At 33.2% G+C, this 23,175-nt stretch overlaps 1 protein-coding gene across 1 annotated transcript in view; it reads right to left on the bottom strand.

Annotated features, from left to right (window-relative positions):
* Positions 1–23,175, bottom strand: part of MALRD1 (MAM and LDL receptor class A domain containing 1) — a 477,766-nt gene that overhangs the window by 126,069 nt on the left and 328,522 nt on the right. The window contains 2 exon segments of the mRNA XM_039877626.1: positions 3,177–3,295; positions 3,298–3,330. Coding sequence (XP_039733560.1) covers positions 3,177–3,295; positions 3,298–3,330 — 152 coding nt within the window.

Genomic DNA, 23,175 nt, shown 5'->3' with positions numbered 1-23,175 from the left:
CACACACACACACACGTACTGATATATATGTATCGACATATCTATAGGTATCAATATCTATATGTAGATATAGATATTGATATATAGATATTTACGTAGATTAATATATATACACATACTAATATACTCAAAATTAGATATATATTATAAATGGCATTCTAGAATACATATTTCTTAATATCTGCTTTAGTTATTAATGAATCATAAGCATCTTTATCACTAATCATTCATTTACAGTATTAATTTTTCCACGGTGTTTCATAGTAAGAATGAGTATATTATATTTCACTAATATCAGGATATTTGACTTCAGATGGTTTCAAAGATTTACTATGATAAACAATAGTGAGATTCAAAACCTTATAATAAACATTGTTCACATCTATCTTTATTTCCTTATATTTCTAGTTGTAAAATGTTTTGCTCAATAATATAAAAATTATAAAGAATTTAATTGCCAAAATGTTCTTTCTAATTGATAGCAATGGATAAGAATATCTCTTTTTCCACACTCATAGTGACCATTGGATATTATCGTTCTTTTTATTCTTTTAAAATCTCTTTTTAATATTAGAAATAAGAGGTTCTTCATCACAATTCTAGATGATAGTATTTAAACTTTGGATCTCAAGTTCTTTAGAAAATAAACGCACAAATATAAGTCATCAGATCTCTCATAAGGAATAATCTGTCAACCAAACTTCCCCATGTCATACTACAGACAATTTTTTCAAATGCAACACATCAGTTGAAAACCCTTGCCCTAGAAAATGTAGTAAAATATGGCACTGTCATTCACAAAGTAGAAATTATAAGAAAGAAAAAGTTGCATGTGAAAGAAGAGTATGTTGCTGGAAGCTTGATATAGAGGGAAGAAAGAATGTGTTTCTGCTTCATTAGTTCATTCACATGTAAACATATTGTACATTCAGGAAGTTTTCCGGTTTGGGAATAACCTAAGCTTCTCCAGAGCAAGAGGTGAGAAAGTAAGACTTGCCCAGTACCTGTGATCCATCAGTGACATAGGAAACATTATGAAAAGAGTTTACTGTGGGTTTCTGTAAACCCAAAGTTAGGACTTTTTCAGTAGCAAGACACACAAAGAGAATGTTACTGGCTCAGGCAAAATAGGATCCAGGATTTAAACAGAGGAGGTATCATTCTGTCTCTTCCTCTTCCTTTAGTTCTGAATCCCTCTGTGTGTTAGCTTCTTTCTCAGACAATCTCTCTCCCCGTGCTGGGAAAGACAGCCCCCAATCATAGCAAATTAACCTATATCTTTACGATCTGTAATACAGAAGAAAGAGAAATCCTCGCATAATCTGCATCAAACACTGGAGAATACTATGAATGGCTGGGGTCACCTGTGAAGGTGGGACGTGAAAGCCACGGTGGCAGTCAAACCTCCCAAGACAATTTGGAGTTAGGGCAACTCCTCTATAAAAAACTGATATCAGGCTGACGATGAATTCTCCTCCACTATTCTTTCCAGTAGACCACTCTTAAGACTGCCAGGGGTGTAAAAGCATCACTACACTTAACTGCTGCCCTCTAATTAGAAAACCAGTAATCACCGAAAAAAGCAAGATACTAGAAATCAAGACTTGAGGCCAACATTTCCACTGCAAAGGTTCACAGAAATGGCAAAAGCAGCAGTGGGCTGTTTAACTTGGGGAACTAATGTAGCTGACTCCCGTGGTTAGGATTTAACATTCAAGTTTTGGGGAATAAAAACTTTTGGTCTATAGCACTGACTGATGGCTGGTGAACAGTTAATTGAAGAAGCAACTTTTTGTTGGAAAGGGACTAAAACCTGCTTGTATCTGTTTAGAAATGTCTGTCGGCCTTTCCTTATGTATTTGCTTTCATGAGAAACAAATAACCATTGAATGGTGTTTTCTTAACTCATAGCAATCTATGTTTAAAAACTTCAGTAAAAATAATGTATTGTGGTTATAAATTACCCTGGATAATATTTAGCATCAGCAATAGGCTAATCTACTGAACAGTCACATATTGTATGTAAAAACAATGAAAAAAATCCAAAATTTTCACAAGATCTGCATTTACTTACATGTATCTAAACTGTTAAAGTGTATCTCTTTCTTCATTGGTTTTACTGACTTCTCTTTGGGAAAACAGACATTCACATAGAATCAGTATAAATTCTTCACTTTCTTTGCATGTTTATGTTTTTACTTGATAAGAGCTCTGTTTTTCCATCAATGGCTAGACTGATCAGGCCTTTTTCCTTTTTCTCCTTTCTCTTGTTTTTCCTTAGACTTTGAAGAACTGCATAAAACCAGAGAAACAACGCTGGGTAAGAGACTAGACTTTTGAAATTGGATTTTTTTTTTTGCTAGTCTCAGTTTCTTTATTGGAGATTTGGGAAAAAAATATGCTACCTTATCAGGTGAATGTGGGAATAAAAATGGATAACACGTGTAAAGTTTATAATACACAGCCTGAAAGACAGGAATCACTTAATAATAACTGTTATTAACAGGGGTCAATGTTTGAGTTAAAGACAAAAATTCCAATTGGATTTATTCCAATAAAAAGAGATTGTATAATTTCAAGACGATAACACTAAGTGTTGTGTGCTGATAAATAGTCTTTTAATTAGAAATCAAGACTTCAAAATTGGTTCATGAAAACTGAAAAGCTCATTGATCTTTCATACAATGAGAAGTACAAATGCAAAAATCCGTTTTCTAAAAGACATTTGTGTTTGATGCAGAGTCTTGATTTAAATTAGATAAAAATGGAGCAGGCATGTTGTTTTTAGTGTGAGTTGATACATATTTAAAATTTTAATTTTGCTTTGCCTTTACTCTGGGGAAGAAAATTCTCTTCATCGTTATCCCTCTTATCACATTTCTTCATTGTCCCTAATCTACATTGTTATTAAAAGATACATGTAGAATTCTTACATCTCTAGATAATCTTTTAAATACCATGTGCCATAACTGAGTTCAGGAGGCAGCCATAAATGAATAAATTTTGAATGAAATTAAGATGAATGACAGCACTGATTGTCAAATTCCCATTGCCCCAGAAAGAAATGAGAAATTAATGAAATCAGCATTAATCAGGTGTTATGTTACCCAAAATAATATTTAAGCACATGCTATGAATATTTTAGTGAAACACAGATCTCTGTCTTCCTTTTGTACCTTTAATATTCCCATACGACTGGGATCAATCATGCAGAACCAGAACCCGACAGGACACATTCTGAGGCTTGCCCGGAAGTATTGGGAAGTAGTGATTCTTGCAGTGTAGCCTTCTTTGATGATGAGTTGACATACAGGAAGTGCTGGCAAATACCTTAAAATAGATTAATATAATTTTTTTGAGTAGAATGATATTTTGTAGTATAATGCAGCACGTATTTAAACAATGCACAAATTTCATTCTTTCTTCAAATACACGCACACACAATTAAACACAATCCATTTACATTTTGTGAGTTATATATCATTAACATTTAATTCTTTGAACAATAACAAAAAACCATCACCATGATCATGTGATTCAAAATATTCACCTGGAGATGTGACTTCTGCATAAAGTGATAAAAAAGTTTTTTGCATTAATTCTGAAAGTGGATTCCTTTTCTCCCAATTTGCTCAAACTTGTCTGTCAGTTTCAAGCAAATAAAACATTTTGTATGCTGCATATATAGCGGGTATTGTGGGCTAATTGATACTGTACCTCATTTTCAGTTGCTCTGATTCTCACACTGACCACAGTAGTAGTGAATGGCAATAACTACAAAATGAAATGTTATTCTCAAAGTCACCACATTATTTTTTTTTCTGAGTAATAAACAACTTCCATTCTCCTCCATGGTATTAATATGTGAAAGATCTCTCCATTTAAACAGAACTGGATTTTTTTTTTTTTTACAGACATGATCAAAATTCATCAAGTATATATACATAGACAAACATATATACATATATATATACAAACACTTTCTTAGGTTAAATATTTATTTGTAGTTCTAAATTGAGGCTATTAAAATATTTTCTATTAAAAGTATTTTTTAGCATTGTTACCGAGATATATGTTTTTAGCTCATTAATGGTGAATTAATAGTACAAGAGGCTTCTTTTATGAAGTTTGTCCTTTTTAATAGTAATTTTTAAGTTAAATTTATTTGGGTGACATTGGTTAATAACATTATGTTAATTTCAGGTGCACAATTCTGTAATACATCATCTGTATATTCCATTGTATGCTCACCACCCAAAGTCTAGTCTCTTTCCGTCACCGTGTATCTGACCCCCTTTACCCTCTTCATCCTCCCCTTGCCCCTGTGCCCTCCCCCCGGTTACCACCATACTGTTGTTGTCTGTGTCTATGAGTCTGTTGTCTGTGTCTATGAGTCTGTTGTTTTGTTTGTTCATTTGTTGCTTTTTCTTATGCAGACCTTGTATTTACTTACTTAGATTTACAGGTAAGTATTTCTCTCTTTTTTTTTGCTGCTAATGTAAATGTTACAGTGTTTTTAATTTCAAATTCCAATTGTTCATTGCAGGTAGATAACAGAGCAAATGACTTTTGTGTCTCAACCTTGCATCCTGCAACATTGCTATAATTGCTTAGTAGTTCCAAGACTTTTTTGTTGCATCACTGAGAATTTCTATATAGATGATTATGTCATTTGCAAAATATACAATTTTATTTCCTCTTTTCCAATCTGTAAATTCTTAATTTTCCTCATTTGTCTTATTGCATTGGCTAAAACTTCCAAGATGATGTTGAATAGGAGTGAGAGAAGCATCCTTGTCTTGTTCCTGGCAGGACAGTATCTAGTTTCTCCCCATTAAGTTTGATTTAGCTGTACGTTTCCCATAAATATTTTTTTCCCAGATTTTTTGAGTTATAATTGACAGATAAAATAATAATATATTTACGGCATATAATTTGATATTTTACATACATGTACATTGTGAAAGGATTCCTACAACTGAGTTAATTATAAAGAACTGGCATAATTGTTTTTTAAATGTTTGGAAGAATTTGTCAGTGAACCCATTTAGGCTTAGTGTCTTTTTTGTTTTGGAAGGTTTTTAATGTTTTATTCAATTTCTTTAACAGATATAGGCCTATTCAGATTATCTATTTCTTGTGTAAGTTTTGGTAGATAGCGTCTTGGAAGGAACTGGTACATTTTGGTTGTCAAATTTGTGGGCACAGAGTTGTTCATAATATTCCTCTATTGTCATTTCAATAACAATGAATCAATAATGATGGTGTTCCTTTATTTCTGATAGTATTAATTTATGTTTTCCCTTCTTTTTTTCTTTTTAGTTAACCTGGCCAGAAGGATTCCAATTGTATCAATTTTTCAAAGAATCAGCTTTTGGTTTTGTTGATTTTCTCTATTCATCCCCTGATTTCAATTTCATTAATTTCTTCTTTAATTTTTATTATTTATTTTCTTCTGCTTACTTGGATTTAAATTCTCTTAATTTTCTAGTATTCTAAACTGGAAACTTAGATTTTTGATTTTTCTTCTCTTCTAATGTATGCATTCTAATATATGCCAAAACATCCCCACTAAGCTCTGCGTTCACTGAGTCTCACAGTTTTTACTGTAGCTAATTGGGTTATACCATTGTTTTTCATTTGTTTCAAAATATTTCAAAATTTCTCTTGAGGTTTCATCTTTGACCTATATGTTATTTAGAAATCTGATGTTTAATCTCCAAGTATTCTTGGGTTTTCCAGTTATAGTCCTGTAATTGATTTTTACCTTAATTCCATTGTGGCTCGAGAGCTGACATTCTATGATTTCTATTCTTTTAAATTATTTAAGGTGTGTTTTACAGTCTCAAATTGGTCTATCTGGTGAATATTTCATGTGAACTTCAGAAAATGTGCACTCTGCTTTTGTTAGATGAAGTGCTCTACAGATGTCAATTGCATGAAGTTGGTTGATGGTACTCTTCAGTCTAACTGTGTTCTTACTGATTTTCTGCCTGCATATCTATTACTGATAGAAGGGTGTTGAAGTTTCTAGCCATAATAGTGGATTCATCTATTCCCCTGCAATTTCGTTAGGACTGCTTTATATATTTTGACATTCTGATGCTAGATGCTTATACATCATGAATTGTTTGTTTTCATATCTGGAAAATACGAAAATATGTGGCTTGCACAACCTAGATATACCTAGACTTCATGTGTCAAACTACTCAGAACTGTGACTCATTCATGAAGAATATAAGTTTTTTAATTCCAAGCTACCTTTGATTAAATAAGAACATCTAGGTTTTCCTTCATCTTATTGCCTTTTATATCCTTGAGGATTTCTAGTGCATTTAGACTACATTTTATGGGGCAAACTTTAAGACAATATCCTGAAGAAGGAAAATATGGTATAACCCAATTAGCTACAATAATAACTTTCCTTATATAGCTAAGAAGTAACTGAAAGTGTCTGAAAGTGTGGAATCTATTCATTCTATATTGGATGTGAAGAAATAACCCAAATATTTCATAGCTCAGCTCTTAAATTGTATGGCATATAAAATGAGAACTAATGTACTTCTATCTCAAAAACAGATCATGTTTACATCAGACTTAAAATGTACCTTTTTTTTTCTTCATGTTTTAGTGCTAATCTAATGTTGAAAGTCAAATATTTAGAGCAGTGGGAAAAGAACTAATTGTGTTCACTGATATAAATTTAATACATTTTACAAAGTTAGGAATTCTGATTTAAAAGGTTAGTTTTAAGTTTGCACAGCAAACTGAACTCAAGCTAACCAAGCTCTTCACTCTCAGTCACTGTCAATAGGCTACTAATGTAACTCAGGTCACAGCATGCTTAGTGTCACAGTAATTTTACTTACGGCACCCCAGGTGGGAAGCAATATTTTAGTTTATTATGTACTTAAATCCAAAAAACTTATTATGTATTAATATTCTAACACCGTTGCAGGTATTTAAAAAACTAATATACACAAATAGATAAAAAATTATTTCATTCTTAAACAGTCACAATTACTTTCTTTTGGAGGGTGAGCCTATTAAACATTGCTCAGATTCTCCATCCTTTACATCAGACCTAACTCCACCATCTTCATTTCCCATCCCATACTTACTTCCCCTAGTACTTACTTTCATCAGAGCAACTACTGAAAACCAGTGTAGTGAAGATATTACATCATTGAAAGGATGTAGGACAATTTAATGTTCGCGTTTTAGGGCTATCTCGTGAAAATCAATTTTAAAAATATATCATTCACTGGGGATGATAATATTCTATTATTTCACAGCAGCATCTTTATTTCAGTATAAGACAATGTTATGCAAAGCTCAGCATCAAAGCTGGCAATTCCATCTATTATTTAGGGAACTCTGGGTAAGTTTTCTTTCTTTTTTAAATATATATTTTATTAATTTTTATTTTTCAATTAAACATTTATGTAATTTACAAAGTGATCATCTTGATTAATCTAGTACCCATCTGGCACTATACATAGTTATAACAATATTACTGACTATATTCCCTATGCTGTACTTTACATCCCCATGACTATTTTGTAACTTCCAATTTGTACTTCTTGATCCCTTCACCTTTTTTATCCAGCCCCTCAATCCCCCTCCCACTTGGCAATTATAAGTTTGTTTTTTGTATCTATGAGTCTGTTTCCATTTTGTTTATTCACTTACTTTGTTCTTTAGATTCCACATATAAGTGAAATCGTATTGTATTTGTCATCATTTGATTTATTTCACTTAGCATAGTACCTTCTAGGTTCATCCATGTCACTGCAAATGGTAAGATTTCATTTTTTTTTTATGGCTGAGTAATATTCCACCATATATAACACATCTTTATCCAATCATTCCAATCATTTATTGATGGGCACTTTCATATATTAAGTTTCAAAGTATATCCCATTAGCTTCTTCTAATTTGCATATTCAATTTTGGTCTTACAAAATCCTACAGTGAAACAGAAAAATCAGAAACTCAATTCCTGGGTGACGCATTAATGCATGAAAATGTGAAATTTTACCCATTTTAAAATTTAAGAATGCAGAGCTATGACTGAGAATTTAGAAGCCATCATTGCAAAGTTGGTCTTGGGGATTTTTATTTCTGGAACTCTAGCATATCTAAGTTTGCTTTTGTAAGGAGAAAATAATATTCCTACTTGAGAGTCATAAAGGTGAAAAGTTGCTGAGCCTCTTGAAATTATTAATAGAAATATATTAATTCTCCAGGAACTATGTACTATATCACAAATTTACGAAACCTTATGTTGAATTATATTTTCAGAAATAGATTCATTTTTATCTAGCAGCTCAGAGTAGACCCACTTTCAAACATTTATAAACTTTCATTTGCTTCATTGAGAATTATCTATTTATATCTATCAAAATCTTTGGTAAAAGTCACTCGAGCCTCTTGTACAAAGTTCAAAAATTTTTAAAACGAATAATAAAACTTAAAGTCTCAACTGCCACAGCATATTTAGAATTTAATGGTAAATCATTAAACCAGTTCACTTTATTCATATGTGACTCTGGAATGATCAACAACATTCACGGGACAGTTTATAAAAGCAGAATTTTTTGTTGCTTTGATTTTGGACTGTTTTATAGCTTTCTGTTGGTCATTTTAAAAGTTACTTAACTTTCATATATTAGATCTGATGCATTCAATTAAGTTTGTAACATCTATTATACGTTAATTAAACATTACCAGATGCAGTACTCTGGAATGTGGGCATTCATTAAATATGTCAGAGTTTTATCTCTCCCATGCCCTCTGCCTCCTGATATTTTGCACATTTCAATTTAATACTTCAGTTTTGCTTGTACAGGCTTTATGATTACAAGTTCTTAATATTATTAAGGTACAGATTTCATATTTCATATAATAATTAGTTAAAATCAGGCACTAAGTAGAAATCTCTCATTAATATTTATTCTTCCCTTAAAATCTTTTTAAAACAATTGCACGTTTTTGAAAACTGGGGGCCACTTAGTGTCCAATAGTGTGAATTCAGTATCAAAATGTACTTTGTTCAAATCACCATTGTTACTTGGCATTGAAAATGCCGAAATGTATGAGCCCCCTTCAGTGCCCATCATCATGCTTCGCAGACACTCTTTCACTCTCGTGTTGGTGACAGTAAAGATTCTAATTTGCCTTTTAGATCTTATTAACTATAATCTTGAGTTTTTGAAAATGTTTCCTTGAGTTATTATGCTATAAGGTAATACATTTGACATTTCTTTTTAGAAAAGACAGTTAATACTTTTAAAAGACAGCTATATTTTTACAGCTCCGGTGCCCTCAGTAGAATCACACTCACTTGCACTAGGGTCAAATGACAAAAGACAATTTCCCACTTCAAGTGATCTGAATTCACTCCTTGCTTTAAATTGTAGCCAATTTTAGTCTTTTTTTTTTTTCCTTGCTCATAAAATGAAGCTGCCTAATGGCTTTATAAAAATGCAATGCAATATGCCTCTCTTTCAAAATAGCAAAATGCTCCCTTCTTCAGAGTAGACTTACTTAGGCTTGGCTCCACATCCTCTATCATTTCTGCCTGTCCCTCTCTCTAAAATAGAAGGGTGCATAATGACTATCAGTTGAAATGCCCTCAATCTCTTTTTGTATTTTCATTTTCTTTCCCACAGATTTTCAAGGTGCTGGCTATTTGTGTCTGCAAGTTTTAAAGGCCATGAAATGTAAGCATGCTCAGAGAGAGAACAAAAGTTTCCACAAAGTTGTCAGATAGCAAGCACAGACAGAGAGCCTCTGAAGTCAAATTAAATTTCCTCATGATACTTGATAGAAGTGTCTGTCAGTATATCATTTTTATTTGCTTTTTGAAGGGCTGTGCATTGAATAGATTTGGCATTTCTTTACTGCTATCTTCCAACAGTTTATTCTTTAGGTTTATTCTCTTTTGAGAGTAATTATTACCTATTAAGAAAACCACTTTTCAGCAGAACGTCTCATTTTAACATTATAAAAGATTACCAAATTTGGTGCCATTATTTTTTTCTCCTCAGTATGCACTGATCTGATATAAAAATGAAGCTTCTAGTTATGACATGCCTACATGGGGTAACTTCATTTTATTTTGAAAGCTTCTAATTTGTTCAATAGCAAGTATATCTCAATCACATGATGATGATATTTGGATGGATTTGGCTGGCACTTCCTGTAAGGCTAGGTAAAGACAAAGGATTCTGAATTTCTTAATTGTCATATTGGAAGAACCTCTTTATGTGTCATTTTCTTGTCAAGATGCCTTTGGAAACATGCATTGGCTTAATAGCATTTCCGTAACTTGATTTCTTTTGCCAAATTAAAATTAATTAGGAAACTTGTTTCCTAGTCAAGTAAGAAGGAAGAACTGATAAATTATAAACCTTTTTCTTTATGAAAGTGATAAAGGGTTAAGAGCTTCGACTTCGTTTAGATTTAAGATCTATTTTACCTGAAAGAGTATAGAAAACAAATAACAGAAGAATATGTTTTAATCGAAACAGGAAATGATATTATCAGATTCTTTTAATGAGTATGTAATGAACAGAAACTGTGGGCAGGAATGCCCACTAGTTAAGCCTGTAGGCACTGGAGATGTGGGTTTCAATTCAAATCTTGACTCTACCACTTATTAGGTATATGACCTTGGGCAACTTATTTAAATTCTCTAGGACTCAGAAGCAATAAGATATAATTGTAGTAGTTACTTTAGCCGCAAGGGGTTATGGTAAAAATGAAATGATACACTATATGTAAAATGCTTAGAACACAGTTGCAAATTAGTGCTATTCTTCTGGGAAATTTAGAGAATAGATAGAAAGATGATTTTAGCAGTTGAAAAAAGACCATCAATCAAGTTATTGAGGGAATAACTACTATACAGATGGCACCATGTTTTGAAATTGGATATTTGGGATATGAGCAAGTTATGGCTAGGAAAATATGAAACTTACTCAAAGAACTTGCAATAAAAGCTAATGATACGTACTACTGAGAAGACAAGCTCTACATCAGACTACCTGGGTTCAAATCCAAACTCTGATACTTGCCTTTGATTTTGGGCAAATCACTAAATCCCCACTGTGTCTCATATTCATCTATTCATCTTCTATCAAATGGGGACAACAATAATAATATACAGTTCACTGGGGTTACTGTGAGTATATAACACCAAATACTGATGTAGGTCATAAATGCTATGTAGTTCCACAGATTAAAGATGGCTTAAGGTTGGTGAATGAGGAGACTTTATAAAATACATGTCATTGTATCAAGATATTAAAGGAAATAGTGGAGATGGTAGTAGACAAAGAAATCAGTTTAGAATGGTAAAGAGCATTCTAATATATATGTATGTGTGTACACACACACACACACACACACACACACACACACACAGAAACTCCTGGTTTCCAGTTCATCATGTAAGGAGCTTGGAAGACATCAGTCTCATCTTCTCAGTAACAGAAAGGCTGAACTAAAAAGCAAAAACTCTTCTTGGATCCACCAGAGAATAGAGGAGAGGTCACAGGGCAAACCACCATCCCCAAAATTGGAGAGAGAGAGAGAGAGAGAAAGAGGCAGATACAGATAACCACAGTTTAGTGGAGCACAACGCTACAGCAGGAACCACCAATGGAGCCATTACTGGGTTAGGAATGTGCCAACTGTAATTAACAAATTGCTGGAGTCTCGGTGTGGAAAAGGCAGAGAGATAGGAAGTCTGGGGGGCAAGTCTTAGAAGTAGCCCAAAGTTTTACCTCTAGCAATCCTAACAGTTCTCGCAATGAAGACTGGAAAAAAAATCCCCTCTGCTTCTTTCAGGGGGAGGGGAAAGTGACCATTTTGAGGTGTGCCTATTTTCTCAGCCAGGTCTAGATGTCCTCTTTCGTGGAAGGGAAAGGAGGACTTTATTCGATGAAGGTCACTGTGTAAGCGTGCAGGCTCACTGCAAGATTGTGATCAAATCACAGGACTGTAGAGTGCTTCCCTTCCCCTGACCTCGCCACTTCGCACCTTTCACCTTACCACCCATCAGTGGGACCCCTGTATATCAGCAGGGGACTGTGACTGAAAGAACTCCACCTCTCAGAACTCATTTAAGAAATCTCTACAGAAATCAAAGTGCAAGGGAGACAAAAACAAAGCCACCAGAGGAAATTTTACTTTCTGACACCTACGGCTACAACAAACAGTACTCTCGAACTAACTCCAAGCAAGATAAACAAAAACTTCACACAAAAAGCCTGTGTACCCCAGTGTCTTTACTCAGAACACTGTGCCCTCTATCAACAGAAAATTACAAGTCATCCTAAAACGATGACATGACCGAAAGTTGACATTTATGACACCCTAAGGATATTTGAGGAACAAGAACACAGAGTTTGTAGGAGAATAACATAAGAATTAAAATTAGAAATGCAATTTGGGGAAGAACACTGGAAGCCTATATGCCATACTAAAAGGCAATAAAGAGCATTCGATGATCTGGAGGACCAGGATTCACCACTGAGAAATATTAATCAGGCATCAGTGTGAAGAGTGGCCTGTTTAGCAGAGTATTTGCATTGGAGATGAGTTTCTTTGACATGTGCAATAGCCTAAAAGTGAATTAAAATGACAGAAGTGGAAATGAAATACAAAACAAAACATACAAGTTGAGAATGAAGAGCTCACAGAATTTGAAATTGAGAGAGAATTAAGTGTTCACAATGACAATGTCAATAACAGAAATATTAGGATCGGAAGAGGAGATTCTTTTTGAAAGGAAGGTAAGTTTGAGTTCAGATAAGGGACTAAGAGATACTGGAAATTACTCAGCTGGCAATTGAAAATATGAGACTAGAACATGGAAATAAGAGCTCTAGTTTCTATATAAGGAGGGATTAGCAAATTTTGATCACTGAAAGCATAAAACTTTGAGCAAGCAAAAAGTATAGGAAGAGATGTAAAAAAATGAAGTCAGAATATTGGGTAAGACTCATATTTAGGTTTTAGAAGAAGGAAGAGAAAGCACTGAAGACAGATACATCATTAGGAAAAAAAATACCCACTACAGTGAAAACACAGATGAAACTTCAAGAAGGTGTGGATTTATCAATAGTATCAAATGCATCTTAAGAAGAATCAGACTATTATGACTATGATTATGTCCTCAAAGAGAGCTGGAATATACGCTCTGTGAGGGTCAGGACTGTATTTGCTAAACAAGTATCACTAGTGTCTAGATCAGTGACCAAGAATGGGTAACCAATAATTATTTGCTGAAGAAATAATATTTTTGCAGAAGACAGATTGGAGGGAACCAAAGAAGGTACGTTTAATGAGACAGAGGATACAAACAATGTAGGAGGAATGGTAATTTGAAATATAAGAATGAAAAATAATACTTAGAAAAATAATGCTTAGAAGGGAAGTGAAGTTAAGGTCAGTTATTTCATTTTCATTTTTGTACCAAGGAAAGAGAAAATTGTGATGCTTAAAGTCGAAGCATCTGCTATAAAGATAGAGAGGCAGTTTAAAGATATTTAAAAAGGGGGAATATATACAAGAGGCAAAGTTTTGAGTTTAATGGTTTGTTATTTTACTGAGAAGTAAGTCTGTATACCACTATGCGTTTAGAAAATTCCTTTTAGAGAAATTACGTTGCCTCGTTACTTGCAAAAAGATGAAATAATTAACCTTAAAGATTTTCAGATTATTTATTCAGTTTAATTTTGTCCTCCAGGATTCTGAAAGAACAGGTTCATTCACATGCTTTTCACTGAATACCATGTCTCACAAGTGATAGATACATTTTGGCATTTCGCAAAAAGAAAGCATCGACCGGGTCCTGCTTGAGACAATTATTAAGTATTCTTGGAAGTATTTTAAACAAACTTAGTTCAACAAACCAAGACAAAGGAAAGAAAAACAGCAATTAAGATTATGTTTCTCCCCAGAGGCAGAAGAATTTGAAATGAACTAGTTGGGGTATTGATTCAAATTGGCACATGTGGATGATTGGAAGGGGTTCGTGGTTTGAGACTAGAATTGCTTTTTGGCAACAAAATGCAAATCACTGTCTGATCATGAAATTTTTTAAAGAAACAGAAGAGTTATACATGATCTGGGTTTGTTCTTGTTGTCTAATCATCACTAAAATAAAGTTAACCCTCTGTCTCAGAGAAAAATAAGGAAAATAGAATGACTCTATTCTAAACACTCTCTATGATTTCATGAAGAAAATTGCTTTTATTCTAATTCTGGTAAATAAATGAATGATAGGCATCATTTATTGCCTTTTTGCAGAGAGCACACTAAATTTGTAAGATGTATTCTGAGATTTATCAGCCAAATTTTTCCTGGTTTTCTTCCTCAGCATTGTGTGGTTGGAATAAATTATTTGTATTTCTAAACAGTAACATAAGACAAAGAGAAAGCAGAAATAATATCGAATTGCGGTAAGAAAATGGCATCTAGATTAAAAAAATATATAGAAAAATCATACTTCTTTGTTTTGAACCATTTGATATTAATAAAATGCCACCTTTAAATATAGCAAAAATATCACTTATGACATTTTTGTGTTTCAGAAGAGAAACTATCAATTATTCATTTTTATATAATCATTACCTTTATATATTTCAGGAAGTCTTGAGAATGTCATATTGAGCTATAGCGACTGATGGTTACAAACACACACTTTTGCTTCAGAGAGACATGGGTCCCAATGCTAGATTCAAGTGTCTTCTGTGTGGCTTAGAGGCAAGTCATTTACTCTCTCTGTGCATCAATTTCCTTTTCTGAAAAAGGTAAGTGTGAGGATTAAATGAGAAAGCTTGAACAAAGCCAGGTACATGGTAACTGGCAAGCAATAAATGGTAGTTATGTAGTCACACCAAATTTGATGTCAAGACCTGTTATGTACAGTTACACATGACAATTACCTATTTTTAGTAGAATATTAGTCATTAAAAAAGAAACAAACTAAGAATTTTAAAAAATCCTCTTTATCAGTACTGTATGATAGGAGACCATTTTGGTGATCTTTCATTCTAAAGTATTTACTTAATGATTGAATTAATATATTATTTAGAAAGTAGAGCCAAATAACTTTTAAAAGATAATGTTAAGGGCTTCAAAAGATATTATAAAGTCAGAAAAAATATTAATTACACTATTTATTTGCTCATTTTATACTAATATCATATGTCATTCTCCTTGATAAAATCTCCTTCTACCTAATTCATGCTTATATGTTTCGGTGGCATAATAGAAGAGAAGTAAAGCAGAACGAAAAAGGAAGTACAAATAGAAGAGAATGAGAAAAAATACTAATATCCCTAATTCACATACATTCCGTCATGCATAACTTCAGTATATAAATAAAGAGAAATATTGGCAAGGAAAGAAAATTAGAATAATTATATAAACATTTTGTAGTTATACGAAACATCAAGGAATCTGTCTAAGGCAAGTCAAGGAAATAAACAGCTTTAAAAATTAAGTAGACCAGAGACGGCCTTTAGAATAATCTGAGATAAATTTATACATGGTTACAAAATGAGATCCCACATCATATCAGATCAGACTGTGGGGAAATGCTGTCTAATTCATTGTTTTAGCAAGGCATCCAAAGCAAATCAGTTAATATGACCAGCAATGGCCTGAGTGGCAGGGCCACCATGATGATGGTCATAGCTGCTTTTGATGGTGGTGGTGGTGTCTGTGTGTGAAAAGCATGATGTGGTGATGGCTATTAAAATTTAACCCAATTATGTAGTAAGGCAAGGTTCTTCCTATTTAAGAAGCTTCGGGATATGACTGTCTATCAGTGAAACAACTGAACATTTCATTATGAGAAGCATCATACTGACAACAAGAATTATTATATTATAATACTTAGTAAAATAATTTAAGGCTGTTATCTGAAAATTCAGATCCTATTAAAATTAATACAAGATTAATACATATAGATCTGGAATGTTTTGTATATTTAATAATAGAGACAAGACCTGCCTTCATCGGGATGTAATCACACAGTCATAAACATTTTCCAACAGGTCAACGACTATCTAATTTCATAAAAGCAATAAAATATCAATTCTGATATTTGACTATATATTAGAAAAAGAAAAACACATAAAGATAAATTTAAATATATGTAATGATATTTGTTCTCTGAAAATTATGGAGCAAGGAACCATCGTATTTGGATAATAATTCAGAAAATACTATTTTTGGACATAAGAAGAATGCATGTTAATATTTAATTATTGGGATGTAAGATCCATAGTATAGTATGAAGAAAATGTATCAGATTTTAATTATACCACTTTGCTTTATATATGTCTTTTGTTTCAAAAGTACTTTTCACTTAAAGTACGTTAGAAGTTAAATAGATCATCTTTGCAGTTCTTAGCAACAAGTTTGTGAATTCCTAAGAAAGAGATTGCCCATCTTCGAAGATATCCAGAGACAGATCCTCTCCAGTACCTCTTTAGTCAATTCCATTATTTTATTCACTTGATAAGAAAAGAAAACCTATGTCTGTCATGTAACACAGAATAGGGCATCCAGTAGAAAAATACTATGAGCCACATATGTAGCTTAAAAAAGTAAAAAGAAATAGGTTAACTTTAGTAACATATTTTATTTAACCTACTATATCCATAATGTTTTAATTTCCACATATAATCAATGTATAAATTATTAATGAGATATGTTTTATACCTGGGTTTCTTCTTTTTTTTTTTTGGTACTACACATTCAAAATGCAGTGTGTATTCTCCACTACAGCACATCTCAGTTTGGACCAGCACATTTCAAGAGCTCAGTAGCCCATGTGGCTCGTGGCAATGTATTGGAGAGGGCAGGCCACAGAAGAAAGTGTTTGGAATTAGCATTTGCTTTTCCAATGCCCCTGTGACTTAGTCCAGTGTTTTAACCTTTCTAAGAATTTGGTATCTTCTACATCACAATGTTTCCAATGGATTCGATGAGACAACATGTGTAAATCTTCTTTTATAGTTTCTGAGTCTTAGAAAACATTTAACAGATGGTAGTGCTCTTCCTCTAAATCTCTTGAGGGTTCTCTTTGTTTGAAGAAAAGTACTTCTGTTTAGATCTTGTGAATGGAAAAGAGCAACTATTCATCAACCCTTTATAAAACTGGAAATAGTAATGCAGGTACCCTCATTGTAACGACTATACACGAAAACTTCTTTACCTTAACCCCCATGTCCCCCACCACTTCTAACTCCTAAGCACCCCCAACTAGTTCCTGATTGATCTTTCCTTTACTGCTTCCCTTTTCCCCCACAGCACTTAACAACTTCCAACAAACTATACAAAATTTTTATTTATAATGCTTGATATTGATTTTCTGACCCTCTCTATTACAATGTCATCCGGATGATGGTAGAGAGCTTTCTCTGATTTGTTCAACATGCATATGTACCTAAAACAGTGGCTAGAAATGAATGGGCTCAACAAATATTTGTTGAATGAATCAATGATTGAAAAACATACATATATCTTTTTTTTAACCATGCCAATGTATATCATTTTCTGTGACACTCACTTGTAGAAACTCCTATTTAGTCACATTTTTTTTTAAGTGGTGGCTGAAATGTCACAGAAATCAGATGTTTCCCTTTAGCATTTTTTCAGACTTTAATTTTAATATAATAGAATAATAAATAATAATAATTAGTAGTAGCAGTAGCAAGAGTATAATACATTAGTAATTAACTCCCCTTGAAGTATCAAAAAATATACTATTTTAATTAGAAATCTCTTCTGAACCGATGTAATAAATTCTAATGTATCATTTAAGGATTAGATAAAGTGCAAGAAGGATTCACAAATCATATTCTTTGATATGTCTCAGTATCATTTGACTTTTATATATCTAACTCCATATCGCTGACCAAGCCCCAACACGTGCAATCAAATGAAGGTGGGAGTCTTCCTCTAATAAGTATCAGAGACCAGGGTGAGATAGTAATATAGACCTGGAATGAAATAGGGGTTCAGTGGCACTGAATATGGAGATTCAGGCTGAGTTGTACAGAAGGACAGCACATGCTACAGCGAGGTCCTGGAGAGGAGCTTCATTTGGACTCCACACACCAGGGGTTCAGGCTCAGAGAAGTCATTTAGCTTCTCCTGTTCCTCATCTCTAATGTAGGAATAAAATCCGCCCTGTCTGCCCACAGTAAATAATCATCTGCCTAGCCTGCAGGGCTCCATCAACCAAGAGTCAAGTAAGTTACATTTGTTGAATGAACACTTTATATATACTTTAAACTGCTATTACACATATGGGAACATTAGCATCATTAAGATTGTTTGGGGGTATTTTTTGACCTTGGGTTGTGAACGTAGAATTTGTACAATAGCAAGCATGTGAGTTATATCAGACAGCATATTCCATTCCAGTTACTTTACAAACATCTAGTTAATTGATACTTTCAGTTGCCAACACATTGTGTGTGGTATTTAATAGGCATTCATTCATGTTCCATTAATCAGTTCAAAAAATAAGTACAGAAGGAGATAGAGCCAAGCAACATGAGACCTACACAAGTATTTATTTAGTGTTATTCAATTTTAAATGCTGGAGTGAATGTAAAAGTAACAAAAGATGTGACTCATACCCTCCTAGAGTTTATAGTCTAGTTGCGGAGATGGTCGATTATACCGTTAAAAAGAAAAAAAGTTCTGAAGAAATGGAAAAAAAATGTACAGCAGCCTTCTACATTATACCTTTGTTAATTCATGTCATGCGAATGTCACTCCTGCTATTAAATCTTGCATATACTAAGTCTAAATCCTATTCATGTGCAGACTAGAGAGTGGATTAATGTTTGTAATTTCTCTCTACAATTTCGGCAATGGCTCCAACAAGACTCATAAATAGGTCTGTGATAGGCATTGAAAATGTCCTCCTTATGTACCTAATTTTTCATCTTGGTAACAATAAATGAAAAGATCCATAAACACAACTTTAATTAACAGTGAAGCTGGGATGCTTAGAAATAGACTGTTGGCTCTTTGAATCTGTTGACCTTCTCAGAAAGAATTTTGTTCTTCCCAGAGGGTCAAAATTAATTAATGTCCTTACAATTTATTTGGCAGCCCATTTTCTCAGAGATGCCTAAACAGGTTCAGTGAGTCGTATTAGTGTATCAAGGATGATACAATCAGGCTGCTTTAAAGAGAACACTCTGTAAAAGTATAGTGTCTCAACTAGTGATTAACAGGGAGGGTAATAAAATACTCTGTCAGAATGATTACTTTTCTTTATCTGTGGACAACATTTTTTTGTGTACTCTATTGCATAAATAACCAGATTCACAACATTTCATGTGGTCTTTAATGAACTCACACAAGCTATAAAAGTCCAAAAAAGAAAATAAACATTGCCATTAGTGGTCCTTACCTTAACTGTTACATTAAAAGTTATCAATCATTTATGTTTGTATTTTTGAACAACGCATAGAAACTTCTCATGTCCATTGATTATACTATTATCTTCTCCTAAACTGAGCATACAGTACTTTTTTGCACCATTAGTAATATTATACTAGCAGAACTGCTCATCGGTTTTCAAATACTGTCTTAAGAAAAAAAGAAAAAAGTGCTACAGATGTTATCTAAAGAACTCACAAATAAACGAATGAACGAAACAAAAACTCATAGATATAGAGAACAAACTGACGATCGCCAGATGGAACGAGGGTTCAGGTCTGGATGAAAAAAGGTGAAGGGATTAAGAAGTATAAATTGGCAGTTACAAAACTGTCAAAGGATGTGAAGTATAGGAAAAGGAATATAGTAGATAATATTGTAGTAACTATGTGGTGTCAGGGGGCTACTAGACTTACCTGGGTGATCACCTACTAAGGTATATAAATGTCTAATAACTATGCCGTACACCTGAAACTAATATCATATTTAATGTCAACTGCAATTGAAAAATAAAATAAATAAAAACAAAGAACTCAAAGGTATTTGTATCTAGATGTTACTGTCTGGTTCTTAGTAGCAAAAGTAAAAATCAACTTACTTCTCATAACTTCTCAAAAAACATATACTTGTCCTTAGGAATAATCATAAAAGTAAAAATATGTTATTGATATTTATTATGGTGAAGTATTAGAAAATAATTTGAGTTAAACATCAGATAATTTTATAAATTATGATATATCCAAAATGTAGAAGACTATGCTGTAACTCAAACTATGCTGTTAAAAATGTTCCTTAACATAGAAACTCATTCACACTATATGTCACTAAATACAAAGCTTAGAGATAGTTATAATCATTCTACTGGGATTACTAGAGAAATTTTTCTTTTTTATCCTTATTCATATTTTAAAATTTTTAGAAAAAGATGTAATTCTTAAGAATGTAAAATTGATGAAAAGAAATACTGAAGAAAAAATAAATATTAAAAAAGTGAAAGCAATAGTTCAGGCTTTTTAAGTTGTGAAAGTTAAAAATATCCACCACGATTCCACAAACATGTAAATGTTCTACCATCATATATGTTAGAATTTCTTTTGAGGTGCAATTCCTGTTTTTACTTTTTTCTCTTTTTTCCTTTTTGGAATTAATTCCCCTTTTCCGTTACTCCAACCTTATTATCTATCCAAGCAGTAATCCATGTTAATAATTATGTATCCTTTATCATCCTTTTCTCCATGCTCATATAGTTATCCATAGAAATATCTACACATATGTATCTTTATTAATATGTGCAAATAAGAGGGTGTTAGTCATTCTTCAATTTAGAAAAATTGGATCACACTATATAATCATTTTGCATATTGCTTTACCTCTTTAAGAATATGTTTTGGAAATCCCAACACATCAACCTTAAAGCACTAAACCCTTATTTTAGTGGCTTCCTGATATTGCATGCTATGGGTTTAACAAGTTACACTGGCCTCCAGGCTGTACCTCTAGGGGACAAGAGGGTGGAATGGTGGTGATTTTGGCCCCCGGGGAATAGTTGGCAATTTCTAAAGATCTTTGTGATGTCAAGACTAGGAAAAGGAGTGCTACTGGCATCTAGTGGGTAGAGATCAGGGATGCTGCCAAACATCCTGCAGTGCACACGGCAGTCCCACAACAATTAATTCAGTTACCCAAAACATCACTAGTGCCCACGCTGAGACACCCACCAGGCATACTGTGATCGCAAGGCATTTGGCACTGGCCGTCACTCTGCCTGGAACACTCTTTCCTTAGGTATCCACAAAGCTCACTCCCTCCCCTCTTTCAAGTCTTTCTTCAAATGGCATTTTCTCAACGCAGCCCATTGTGATCAATCGATTTAAACTGCAGTCCTCCCATGACTCAGGCACACACCCATCCATCTACCATCCCTGTTCTGCTTACTCCATTCTTTCTTTATCCTCAACTTTTAACTGTCCTCATTACTTATTTACTTATTGTGTTTGTTCATTATCTTTTTCCTCCTTGTAGAATATGAACACTGTGGCAGTGATTTTTGTCTGTTTTATTCGCTAATATATTCCCAGGACCTTGAAGAGTGTCTGGCATTCAATAAACCAATAAAGTGACAAAGGAATAAATAAATGGCTGTATGAATAACGGGCAGTCATTTTATTTCCCATTTTTTCAACTACAAACAATGCTGAAGTAAATATCCTTATACACATGTACTTATGTGTTGATCTTTTTATTTCTATATGGCCAAATGCTTTCCAAAATGGAAATTTTCCCATAACCATGTATGAGCAGCCTTTCCTGCTCTCTCTCCATCTCTCTGCCATCAACAGGTTGGCTTTTGAAAATCTTTTCTCACATTTTTATTATTTAAATTTGATTTTTTCCTGATGACTTGTGAACTTGAGTGTCATTAAATATATTCATTGATAATTTGAATTAGATCATCTGTTAATTGATTGTGCAAATCTTTTCTAGTTTTTAAAATTGGTCACTTCTAGTAAGTTTGTAAGAGTCATCTATCTATACATAATCCATAAGGAAAAAAATTTTTCTAACATTATTTGCATGTTAATTTTGTTTATGGACTTTTAGACCACAGTTATGATTTTACATAATCAAATTTGTACATCATTTCTTTTATAGCTTCTGGGCTTTTGGAAGTTAGATCCTGCCCCTAAATTGTACATACTTTACCTTCTTTTCTGACGAGAATTTTGCTGTTATTATTCGTTACATGTTAAGTCCTTTATCTGGAATATATTTATGCATGTGAAATATGCAGAAAAAAATGAGTTTAACTTCATTTGCTTCCAGGTGAATGACCAGATATGTCAGCACCATATTAAATAATATATCTTTTTCCCACTGAATTAACTTTTGTTATATGTTAAGTCCTCCTAATTACTGACTTCAGTATCTTGATTCCCTATCCTGTTCTGTTAACCTATAATCTGGTATATGTTTTTTAAACAACAACAAAAATCTTGGTCAAAGGGAGAGGAGATTCAACTGCAGGTCAAAAGGAATAAGAATATTCTATTTGAAGATGAATTAGGGAAAAATTTTAAAATAAGAACAGATGCCCATGCTGTAGTTGAACATTATAACATTTTCAATCTGCTTGGAATATATAAATAATAAAACTATTGTTCTCTTTTCATTAGTCTTAAAACGGCTGAGCCAATTTCATAAACTTTTCCTATAAAAAGTTATTTTAATTACATATAACCTTGTTTTCATTGTGCCTATTCTTCCATTGTTTTGAGTAATATTTTTTTAGTTTTCTCCAGAAAAGCAGGACTAATAGAATGTATATAAATACAGAAAGATATTTATTACAAGCAATTGGCTCATGTGATTATGGAGGCTGGCAAGCCCAGAATCTGCGGTGTGGGCCAGGAGGCTGAAGACCCAGGAGAGCTAATGGTGTAGACAAAATTCGGAGGCAGTCTGTTGGAGAATTACCTCTTTCTTGGGCAGCTGGGATATTTTGTTCTATTCAGGCCAGTAACTGATTGGATGAGGCCCCTCCACATTATGAAGGACAATCTGCTCTAAGTTCGCCAACTGAACTGTTAATTTCATCAAAAAACACCCTCCAAGTTGACACATAAAATTAACCATCACAGATATCTTAGATTATTGTTTGTTCTTTAAAAAGTTCGAAAAATCTCATCA

This window comes from Pteropus medius, unplaced genomic scaffold (assembly GCF_902729225.1).
Source record: "Pteropus medius unplaced genomic scaffold, Ma_sr-lr_union100, whole genome shotgun sequence".
NCBI lineage: Eukaryota > Metazoa > Chordata > Mammalia > Chiroptera > Pteropodidae > Pteropus > Pteropus medius.
The sequence above is the reverse complement of the archived record's forward strand: the minus strand, read 5'-3'. Positions and strand labels throughout refer to the sequence as shown.